The 12,078-nt window shown below is 43.1% G+C and overlaps 1 protein-coding gene across 1 annotated transcript; it reads right to left on the bottom strand.

The window, feature by feature from the left end:
• Positions 1 to 2,400: 2,400 nt before the first annotated feature.
• Positions 2,401 to 11,913, bottom strand: LOC136624405 (oocyte zinc finger protein XlCOF7.2-like). The gene is made up of 7 exons (XM_066598380.1): positions 11,521 to 11,913; positions 8,879 to 9,010; positions 8,319 to 8,498; positions 8,106 to 8,229; positions 7,959 to 8,023; positions 6,136 to 6,238; positions 2,401 to 3,522 (listed from the first exon to the last, which is right to left on the bottom strand). The coding sequence occupies exons 1-7, from the start codon at positions 11,665 to 11,667 to the stop codon at positions 2,855 to 2,857; spliced, it is 1,419 nt and encodes a 472-aa protein (XP_066454477.1). The 5' UTR covers positions 11,668 to 11,913; the 3' UTR covers positions 2,401 to 2,854.
• Between the last annotated feature and the right edge of the window lie 165 nt (positions 11,914 to 12,078).

Raw genomic sequence — 12,078 nt, 5'->3', positions numbered from 1 at the left:
GTAGCAAACGATTGAAGTGCAAGGCAAATTGGTTAACAAAACTGCGACATTGTCTGGGATCTCCATCATAACGAGACAGTGCCACCAGGCAAGGGCTGGAGCCAGAAACAGACGTTGCTCATACATATCATAAGCATATTGAACTAAAAGGCTCATCCACACTGAAATCGGAGGTGGTTGCCAACAAAACAAATTTTGGTTACCCTGTCATAACAAATCAATAGCTCTATTACACTTCCCAAAATCCTCCCCACTCCTCCTAACACCAGACCTGGATGCTTCCCCCCCTGCATCCCTGACCTATCCCTATTTCTGCTAACTCAGTTTGACTGTCAAAATTCAATGGACACAACATAGATACATGCTCACCAGGCTGCGTAGGAGCTGTGGGCCCACCAGCCGTTACCATGGACTCCTGACAATCCTTTTGAGATGTCGTCGTACCCTCATCTTTTGGATCAGGAGAATCTTCTGGTGTTTGGACTGTCTGCAGCAAGGAAACTGCTGTGGATACTATACATGCTGCCTTGGATGAATGAGCCCTCCTCCACGCTGAATGGCCAGCCTCCTGCTGCCCATTCAGACTGAGCCACTGACCGAACTTCTGCGTGACCCCATATATCTATTTCTTCTATCTGCTCTACAGGCCAACTGCAATTTCCCCAACCAGGGCCTCCCTGGAGACACTTACCTCTGGGCTGAATCCAATTTTTGTCTGATGGGTGATGATGTAGTGACCCAGAGTGGGCACTACATATTTTTTATATAGTTATGTTTTTCCGCCAGAAGGCAACAGCTTTGATATCGGCTGGTAGACAGTGGAGTGACAGTGAGAAAAGGCCCATAAGAGGGACAACTGACCCTGCTCCTAACTAAGAAAGGTCCCTACCTAACAGCATATTGACCACTGGGATAACCACAAACCTGCTGAATGCCTCTCAGCCTGCTACCTGACCCTGACAGCAGGCATGGGAGAATACCAAACCACAGTGTGAATAATCAAGAGAAAGGGAAATAAACCGCAACTTAACTGAAAGACACACAGCAAACACCAGGAGATCCTGAACACAGCTCCAACCACCACAACTAACTGAACTGAAAGCAAGGCTTGCAAGCAGATATCCAACAATGACTGACAACCACCAAAACACTTACCTAGAATACCAACACACATAAGCAGATGGAATAGCTAAAATTTGGATGAGGCATTGGTTCTTATTCAAACTGCTGCGATCCTTAAGCTCACGAGCGCACGACAAGGGTCCTCATTGTCTCCTGAGTCCCTATACTAACAAAACAACTTAATCCTAGGACTCCTGCCTACAAGCGGGATGATTGTGCCAGTAGGGGCTACCCCATGCCTATCTCGCTCTAGTTGGTATACAACATATATGCTGAACAAGACACAGTTCACACACAGAAAAGGGACATACACCTTGAACAGGGAGCTGATCACACAAAGAGTCCGGTCACCTACACAGACACTGAACATGTCGCTGTTCACATGAACAGCATGGAATCTAATGCAAGCAAGCAGTACCACAGCAGAACATGCATGACTCTAAAAAACAAGGTTCAAAGAGGGAATGAGGTAAAATAGCAAAAAGGAATAAATGACCAGCACCCTCTAGAAAAAGTGGCTGTTATTTATATGCAGCAGACGAGTGGTGATTGGCTGGCTGGAGATTTCCACACTTAGCCAGAAAATTCATCCCACACCTGTGGAAGTGTGCTCCTGAAAGCCTATAGTACTAAATGTGTCAGGAGCACAATACGACACCAGCTGATTCTTATATAGGTTCACAATACATGCAGCATCTGTTGACTATTGCTTGGTGCGAAGAGTGAGGAGAATCTATTAGATGAAAGATTCGTTTTTTAATTATGGCCTTTGCAGCAGTAAAGTGACTCTGATTTGGCTACACATGGAGGAGCACTGGACCCTCCTTTTCTGCTCCAGATTGTAACTGCAAGGTAGTTTGCTATGGGGTCTTATTGAAGGATGAACTCGATCAGTCTCTTTACACTTAAGATGTTTTAGATTCGGTGGACTTCCTACATCACAATGTCATTGATAACAGAAGATGGGCATTGAATTTATGCTGCTAAAATGGACCAGTCCCAGAATTTGTACCTTCTGGACTGAGTTAATCTTCTCTTTTAGGTGGTCGCCCTTCAGTACCAGATACTCCTGGTGTATCACTGATGGCTCTTCCTAATGAGGAACACTGAAAACATCAGACCCGTATGTTGTGATACACATAACTACAGTGATGAGGTGTGTTTCTCTCCTCACCATTTCTACACATAACATCTAAGAGTTCCCTCTCATCTCCAGAGGTCTGAGGTGATAGCTTACCATTTATAGAACACAAGCATGTAAGGTTTTACACATTTATTAGTGATTGGTAACAAATTTTGAAACTTAACTATACATATTAATGGGAAATATTCCACAAATGTGGTTGGTATATAGATGTGCTATATGGGTTCCAGATGATTTTTAGATAACAGACTTCATTTGGCGTTTGCTTATATTTCTTAATCATCTTGTAATACATGAAGCTTTGCTTTGACTTTTGATGTTGAATTTTTGTTTCTTGTACTATTTATCAGTTAAAAAAGATAAGAATATGGCTTCTTCTCTGATAAGTTATTTGAAGTTTAGCAAGATGAAATTTGTGAGTGCAGCATTTGCCAAATTCAAAATATTTGTTTTTTTCCTGTGAGTTTTCGACTTCCAAGTAAAATATTCCCAACATTCAGGATATGAAAATGGTTTCTTCCCTGAGTGACTTCTATGATATCCAAGAAGATTTGATTTAGCTGTAAACATTTCCCACATTCAGAACATTTATAGTTTCTTCCTTATGTGAATTTTCTGATGTGCAGTAAGATTCGATTTCTTGATAAAACATTTCTCACATTCTGCACATGAATATGGTTTCTCCCCTGTGTGAATTCTCTGATGTGCTGCAATTTGCGATTTCCGGCTAAAACATTTCTCACATACTGCACATGAATAAGGCTTCTCCCCGGTGTGAATTCTCTGATGTCTAACAAGATCTGATTTATTGTTAAAAGATTTCCCACAATCAGAACATGAATAAGGCTTCTCCCCCGTGTGAATTCTCTGATGTACAGCAAGATGTGATGTCTGCTTAAAACATTTCCCACATTCAGAACAAGAATATGGCTTCTCTCCTGTGTGAATTCTCTGATGTAACACTAGATTTGCTTTTTTGCTAATACGTTTCCCACATTCAGAACATGAATATGACTTCTCCCCTGTGTGAACTCTTTGACGTTCAACATCTGTTCTGTAAATGTTATTTTGTTTAACATTTTGTAATGGGTCAGAAGATGGAACCTGTTTTGATGGATCAGAGGATAGATTATTGCTGTGAAGGGCTGAAGGTATATTTGGGATAATGGCAGGCTCTTCATATGTATCTTGTATGATAGCAGGATCCACTTCACAATCTGTTATTAGATGTTCCTCTGAGCCCCGGGTGTCATCATCTACCAAGAATAAAATGGATTTTAATATTTTTGAATATTACATAACAATTATACTGATTGTATGAACATTTTATATACAAATGTAATTGAAAGGCATGCATTAACCAAACATTAAAAGGATTTCCCTATTCACAGGAGCTACGATAATTTGTGGAGAACCAGATCTACTGACAACCATCCTAATAGACCGATTATTTTAGCTAATGTGCTTATTTTTTGTTGTTCATCTCCCCCATTGAAACTGAGTATTTGCTGGAGCTCTCAGCTGTTGCTCTTATCCACGGCTCATAAAGCTAGTAAGTTTAATGAGCACAGGAGATTTGGGAAAAAAGCATCACACATTATTCAGTTTTTTTGGGAGCGTAGGAACACCTCCAGTTTTCATTCTATGCACAGGACAGGACAGTCGTGTGCATACTGATACAATTAATAACGCAACATTATTTCCTTCTAAGGTTTAACCCTATAGGCACCGTGTTTACAGATGGAAGATCCAATGTGCCTCACGGTATCCTGCAAATGTTCCAATATTCTACTTTTCTATTTTCTACACGTACATCCCACATAGGATAACTTACAGATATCACATGTGATCATACAGACCCCAAATGACATATTGCAATTTATATATTCTTTATTTTTGAGAATTGTTTATTAACTACCCGAAAACGTTTTGGCTGAAGAAACACATGACTTTGATGTGTTTGTAGTTGTCTTATTAATCTCCTGCCGGACGGTATTATTTGTGTATGCAGTGTGAGACAGTGACTGGCAAAGTCGTGGAGGGCAGGTATATTTCTCCTAGGATGCTCTCGTATGTGGCATTAGGGAGCACTTGGGCAGATACGTGTCACCGAGCAGCCTGGGATCGGTGGAGGAAGCCGGCAGTCGGGTGTCAGTAACATTAAGTTACTGACACGTTGTAGTCAATGTAGTGGCTCCAAGCCACATAGTCCGGGCCGGCTTTTCCTGGAGTGGTCAAAGCGAAGGGTGGGATGGCCACTCCCACATACCAGGGGAGGCTGGTATCGGGGCTTATAAAAAACTGGGTCTGCAGGTCTGGCTAAGTGTGGTGAGACCTCTGCAGGTCTGAGGACCAGACTGGCTGTGCGCAGCAAGCTCTGTTTTTGACAGTGAGAAGTCAGGACCGATCTATGTATAGTGAGTGCTCCGACAAGCAGGATTTACTTTCTGTTGGCCTGGAGTTAAAGGGGTTGTCTCGCGAAAGCAAGTGCGGTTATACACTTCTGTATGGCCATAGTAATGCACTTTGTAATATACATCGTGCATTAAATATGAGCCATACAGAAGTTATTCACTTACCTGCTCCATTGCTGGCGTCCCCGTCTCCATGGCTCCGTCTAATTTCGCTGGCTTCTTGCTTTTTTAGACGCGCTTGCGCAGTCCGTGCTTCTGCCTGGTGAATGGGGCCGCTCGTGCCGGAGAGCTAGTCACCGCGTTGTCATCGTAGCTCCGCCCCGTCACGTGTGCCGATTCCAGCCAATCAGGAGGCTGGAATCGGCAATGGAACGCACAGAGCCCATGGTGCACCATGGGAGAAGACCCGCGGTGCACCATGGGAGAAAACCGCAGTGCATCCCTGGGAAAGGACCGGCGGCCATCTTAGGAAGAAGATTTTTTAAACTCCTTATTTCGTCGGATCGGTGAGTAGCAAGCGGCTTAAAAACCGCTTTAATTTGCTATTTTATGCCAGGGAGGTGACAGGGGGAATGGGGTAATGTAAAATTTTGATGCTTGCCGCGAGACAACCCCTTTAAGGCCTGTTTTGCTATATTTTTGCTGCAATAAACCCAGGCGAAGCCTGGACTACGAACTTTAATCCTTGTGTCAGTGTCTCTGGCTGCGGATGCCCACCCTGCTACCTTATCCTGACGCTAATCCCTCACAGCAGGTATTTTACTATATTGCTGGTACATGGGCCGCCCACGGATCTGTGATTGTATGATGTGGGGTGACTCCATGGTCATAAATGGTTGATCAGGGAAGATTCACATACACTATGACTAAAGACGGAGTTTTGTTCCAAAACGCATCATAGGGGGCGCAATCTTTTTCTGATTTAAGACTGCTTTTTAAAATGGATTTTAAAAAGTTGCTATTTGGAGTCTCCATGTGCGGGACTGATAGCTTTACACTAAATGTGATTTAAAATATGTTCCATAAATTTTTTTGAGTAGCGAATAGAGATGAGCGAGTATACTCGCTACGGCACTACTCGCTCGAGTAATGTGCCTTAGACGAGTATCTCCCTGCTCGTCCCAAAAGATTCGGGGGTCGGCAGGGGGCAGGGAGCTGCGGGGGAGAGCGGGCGGAAACGGAGGGGAGATCTATCTCTCCCTCTCTCCCGCTCACTCTCCCCTGCTCCCCGCCGCAACTCACCTGTCAGCTGCGGCGGCCTCCGAATCTTTCGGGACGAGCAGGGAGATACTCGGCTAAGGCACATTACTCGAGCGAGTAGTGCTTTAGCGAGTATACTCGCTCATCCTTTGTAGCAAATAATGAAAAAAATGCTTAACATTGTCTTTGGCTGTATAAGGGAATATAGAGCTGAAAACCCCGACAACACAGACTATTCTCTACATGTAGTCTCACCTGGGGGGTCATCTGTAGGAATCTCCTCCTTACACGGCTGATCCCCCCTCACATGTGTCTCTGTAGCATCAATAGGGATCAGATCTTCATCCGGATTCACAAGCTGGGAAATAAATATTGTAAAAGTCATCACACAGTTGGAGAAGTCGTGTGGGAGGTTTTATATGGCCAGAAAAGGTCATTAATTAGTATGAGGAGCCGGAATGACATGACAGCAGTAGTGATCTGGGCCAAATAGCTGCAGGTCTCCTGTATAACTCCAACCTGTTGCTTCTTTATTCCAACAGAAGTCTCCAGAACCAGAAAATACAATCTGTAGAAGACAAGAAAAAAATCCTCCTGCGCTCTTTTTTTGGGGCTTTTTGCGATCCAAAATAGGAACTTCCAGATCACCGAAATATACAATTAAGTATATTTTTATTCATATAATAAAATTATGTCAGTCTTGCAACGCGTTTCGGCGCTATTAAGAGCGCCTTTTTCAAGCATAACATCACACAATACTAGTTGCTTTATATAGAGTCACTTACATTTCCTCCATGTGCGGAGTCCGGGGCTCGCGGCATGGGACGCCGGTCTCGTCGCTGCTGACGTAACCATTCAAGCGACGGCAATTTTGATATGACGGCTCTAGTGAATGAAGTTACGCTATTGGCGTAGCTACGTTAAAAACTTACGTAGTTTGCGTAACTCCGTCCCTATGCTCTAGGCTCCGGACTCCGACTGGAGAGCATGCATTTATAGTTCCGCTGTCTGCGGTTTTACCTTCAATACAATAAGGATAAGATTACATCATAACAATACTCTTAATTATATATAAAACATATTTTTTTTAAAAAACATTAATCTTAAAATAACCAATAAATATATGTAAATATTTTATCTCTATTTTTTAAAAAGCTAATCACAAAGAAGGGGAGTATAGTTTTCTTATGGGTCTACATTTGATCGTCTTACGAGGGTACTTATGAATTAATATTGAAAACAATCCTAAAATGGTGTCAAATAACATATAATATCTATTATCTTTTTAGATACTAAAAGAGTTTTTAACGTAGCTACGCCAATAGCGTAACTTCATTCACTAGAGCCGTCATATCAAAATTGCCGTCGCTTGAATGGTTACGTCAGCAGCGACGAGACCGGCGTCCCATGCCGCGAGCCCCGGACTCCGCACATGGAGGAAATGTAAGTGACTCTATATAAAGCAACTAGTATTGTGTGATGTTATGCTTGAAAAAGGCGCTCTTAATAGCGCCGAAACGCGTTGCAAGACTGACATAATTTTATTATATGAATAAAAATATACTTAATTGTATATTTCGGTGATCTGGAAGTTCCTATTTTGGATCGCAAAAAGCCCCAAAAAAAGAGCGCAGGAGGATTTTTTTCTTGTCTTCTACAGATTGTATTTTCCCCATTGCAAGGTGTTATCACCTACTGGGGTTTTTCCTACTGCTGCATCTCCTTCAAGGATTATTGGGGATTTTTTGCAAGAAGAAACATCTTTAGTCCTACAGGCTAACGGGGATCATCGGTGCAAGCGGGTTCTTTGCGTCTACGAAGAATCCCGCTGTGCACCAGGTGAGTAAAAATCCCCTTTAGTTCGGTTTTTTTGTGTGGTGGCGCGGATCTATATTTGTGACAGAACCAGAAAATAGTGACAAGATGCGGAGATCTAATGTCTGCGGTCGGCTGTAATCCTGCCATCTCCAGCTTTCTCATTACACAAGTATCAGTCATATAATAAGACTGAACACAAGACCTTCCCAGCCGTCCTACAGACCAGAGGGGAGATTTCATGAGACCTTCTCTCCATCTACCTGACCATCCTGTGGAAGAAGAGGCTGGGGACATCTCTCCGCTGCTGTTCTCTTACTGGATCTACCTGCAGAAAACACAGACAGCCACTGAATTCATTCTCTACATACAAATAATAAAGGCTGTGTGGATTTAGTCCTGTCTATTACCTGGTGATAGGGGAGGCTGGTGGTCCTCCATCATGGCGTACTTGTACTGATCCTTGTGTCCTTCTAAATACTCCCACTCCTCCATGGAGAAATAGACAGTGATGTCCTGACACCTTATAGGAACCTGACAACACAATGATACCGTCATCACTCAGACACGTTATACCGCCGTAGCGTTACTGTATAATGTCCCAGCATTCCCAGCAGCGTCACCTCTCCAGTCAGCAGCTCAATCATCTTGTTGGTGAGTTCTAGGATCTTCTGCTCATTGATCTCCTGCAGTATCAGGGGGTGAGGTGGAGACCCTGTAATTGGGCTCAGGGGTCTTTTCCATCCATCAGACACCGGGGCCTGACAGCCATCACTAGAAGTCTTCTTCACTACCGTGTAATCCTGTTTATGGGGAGATACATCCATAAATACCACTGCAGACATTCCCGGAGTCCTTCATGTCTCCAGTTATGGCCAACAATTAGTAAGATTCTCCTCACATCTATGTTCATCATTTCCGTTGTTCTACTCAGTCACAGGAGCAGAAGAACAAAATGATCAGAGTTTTGGTTCTGTTAGATGACAGACAATAATGACCCCCAACAACCTCCAATTGCCTTATAGTAGATCTGTTGGGTTTCCGTCATTCTACCAGAACAACCGGCTCTATTATTTTCCCGGCATTTATGATGAATTGGCAGTAAATCCTCTGCCGTAGATGTGACCAGAGACTGACATAGATAAGAATGATGGAACGTGACGTCATCCCCAGAATCTCTCACCTCTCCTGTAAGCTGGAAGAGTATCTCTAGGGTGAGGGTGAATATACTCTCCGCCATCTTGTCCCGGTTCCTCTCCATTCTTGTTGGGTCAATCAGGAATATTATCTGAGATACAAGATACCAGCCGAGGATCTTGAATGGGAAGAAGACAAGACAATGTAAGCCACCCCAAATCTCTGGATTACAGATTTCTGTGCGTTGCAGGATGCACACAAATCGCACGTGAAAAGAACCAATTATTTTACATGGGTTAGTTTACATGAGCGATTTTTCTCTCGGACTGACAGTTTGAGATAGAGAGATCACAGAGCGTTTTATTTTTGGGTGATATCGCTCATTACTTTCTATGGAACTGAAAAAATTTGCCGCACCCTGGCGTGCTGTGTGATGTTTATATGAGGCATTGTGAATGTTCTGCTTTTACTATTTGAACAACGTGCCATCTTCACCCACGTAAAAATCTCATGCGCAGCGATGCCTTGTTTCCACAAAATGTGATTGTTCCCAGCAAAAGAAACCACGGAATCTTGTAGATATGATACCTTAACCTTATAACAAGCTACATATCTACAAGATTACACGGTTTCTCTTGCTGGGAACAATCACATTTTGCTCTACTGGCTAACCCGGTACCAAACCTTTGTTTTCATTTTTTTCACAAAACATACATCGCAGTCACAGGCAAGAAGGCAGGTTGGAAGTTCCATATCATTCCGAGTATATTGGATCAGTCTTTCATGCGCCAATGTAAGTCCAGCCTAAGGGTACATGTGCACAGACGTTTACAAAGTTGCACCCAGATCCTCGGCACTTGGCCATCCCACCCATGTGTATCCGATGTGCGGGACACCACACAGTGACCGGTACTGTTCTCAGCTGAGATTCAGACAGGAACGGGACATGCTGGAATTTTGTTTTACTTGGACTGTTCGTCCGAATAAACAAACAAGTCTACGTGAATTCACCGGCTCAGATGAACGGGCGCTACTTTCATCTGATTTTTGAATACATTTTTCAATCTGAAAATGGATGAGAAAGCGGCGGTGTGCGTGTGCCCTAAAGATGATAAACACAAGAACTCAGTAAGTAATGGGATTTTTACCGCAGGGTTTATTGACCTGAACTCAGAGTGTTAGGGACATATCATGCTTTGAATTCTGGTCAGTAAAACCCATCAGAACACATGCCCATATCACAGACGCAAAAATGGGTCCATAATACGCTCATCTGAAACTTGTCAGCTGAGTGGCTAGCACTGCCCAGCACTTGCCTCTGGTTGTATGGCTTGAAGAAAGTCAGGTGACTGCTGCAGCCAATCAGAGTCTGCAGCATCACCGGTCCAAACTCCTGGCATCATGCCACCCAGGATATTAGCACTGATGCCAGGAGTTCAACCTCTGATTGGAAGCAGCAGTCATCTGACTTCTGCCCTGGGCTGAGAAGTGAGTATACTTTTTTATTTTATGGGTAGCCAGAAGCTAGAAAAATTTTTTAGTGACAAAACCCCTTTAAACATCTAAAATGCTACCACGTTCTTTCTAACCAAACTTTGACAAGATGACTTAAGGCCCATTTATACGCAACGATTACTCTATGTATCACACCTTTTTGTCGTTGGCAAGTGAGTGGTATTTCCTGTTTTGTTATGTCTAAAAAGTTCAGAAAATGGCCATTATACCTTCCAAAGTTTGCTTTTGTGCTCAGGAGAATAAATGAACAACCAGAAAAAATTTTTTTACGGCTGCGCTACAATACCGACCCTTAAGTAAATAGGGGTTGGTCGGTATTGTAGCGTAGCTGTAAAAAAGTTTTTTCTGTTTGTTCATTTATTATGTTTTCCCCATTGTTTGCAAGAACTTTGGGGTACTTTTTGTGCTGCTGCTCTCCAGGAGAGCATAGATGGGTAACATCATCTATACATAACATATGTTCTTCTGGATAATACGGGAGACCCTCCATCAAAAGAAACCCCTGAAAGGCGAACTTGGATTCCAGGTGCAGGCGGGACACAAAAATTTTTGTTGCTCCGCCTGACACCCGGTAAGTAGAATCATTGACATTATGTATGTCTCTCCCCATGCATATGGCGCTCTCCCTAATTTGTGTTTTTGTGCTCAGGAGAATGAGTTTTATATTGTGCATACCCCCCTCCCCCTCCCATATACATAAATGGGTAACACATTGTTATTTTTATAAACAGACATCTTGATCAAAAGTAATATTAATTTCTACTTCAAACAAAGACAATACTTAGAAATATGGGGTTTCTCTAGATTTACAATTGTACTGCACACCACTTTCCCAAATTAGTCCCCATATTTAGTCTCCCATCATGCTCTTATTGTACAATCCTTGGTATCGACGTTCAAAGGCCATAATATCTTGGAAGCGTTCGCCCTGCTTCCTCTGAGGATTCTCACATTTTCCTCTTGAAGTGATCATCTAGCATATGGAGTTTTAGAGACATCCTGCAACCCATCTTACCAGAGTTTTTAACCAGAGTTTCAACCAGCTTCACATAGTTGTGGGCCTTGTGATTCCCAAGGAAACCTATAACTACTGCCAGAAAAGCTGTTCCAGGCTGCATTTTCCTTTCTGGCCAGCTTCTTTGGGAATTCAGTGCACTTGATGAGCTTTTTTACCTGTGGTCCAATGAAAACATCCACCTTGATTTTGGCCTCAGAGAGCCTTGGAAAGAGGTCTTCTAGGTGTTTGAAGGCTGCTGAGTCAGTGTCGAGAGGTTTGGTAAACTGTTTCATAAGCTCCAATTTGATGTGTAGTGGTGGCATCAGCACCTTTGTAGTGTCCACCAGTGGCTTCCACTTGACATTTTTCTGTCCCACTAAAAATTATATTCGCAGTGGCCAGTCCCGTTTATGGTAGTGGGAATCAGTGTCCCTACTGTTCCAAAGGCAAAAATAGCAGGGGAACTTCATAAAACCACCTCGGAGACCCATCAGGAATGCCACCATTTTAAAATCTCCCATGACCTCCTACTGGTGCTCATCATACCTTAGTCGGTGTAGTAACATCTTCCCATTTTCATAGTCCTCTATGAGATGCACTGAGTGCGCCAGGGGAAGAGAAGGTATATACCGAGGAGAATCTACCTCCCCTCTATGCGTATATAACGAGGAGAATCTACCTCACCTCTATGCGTATATACCGAGGAGAATCTACCTCACCTCTATGCGTATATA

The sequence above is a fragment of the Eleutherodactylus coqui genome, chromosome 4, assembly GCF_035609145.1.
Source record: "Eleutherodactylus coqui strain aEleCoq1 chromosome 4, aEleCoq1.hap1, whole genome shotgun sequence".
In the NCBI taxonomy this organism is placed as follows: Eukaryota; Metazoa; Chordata; class Amphibia; order Anura; family Eleutherodactylidae; genus Eleutherodactylus; species Eleutherodactylus coqui.
The sequence above is the reverse complement of the archived record's forward strand: the minus strand, read 5'-3'. Positions and strand labels throughout refer to the sequence as shown.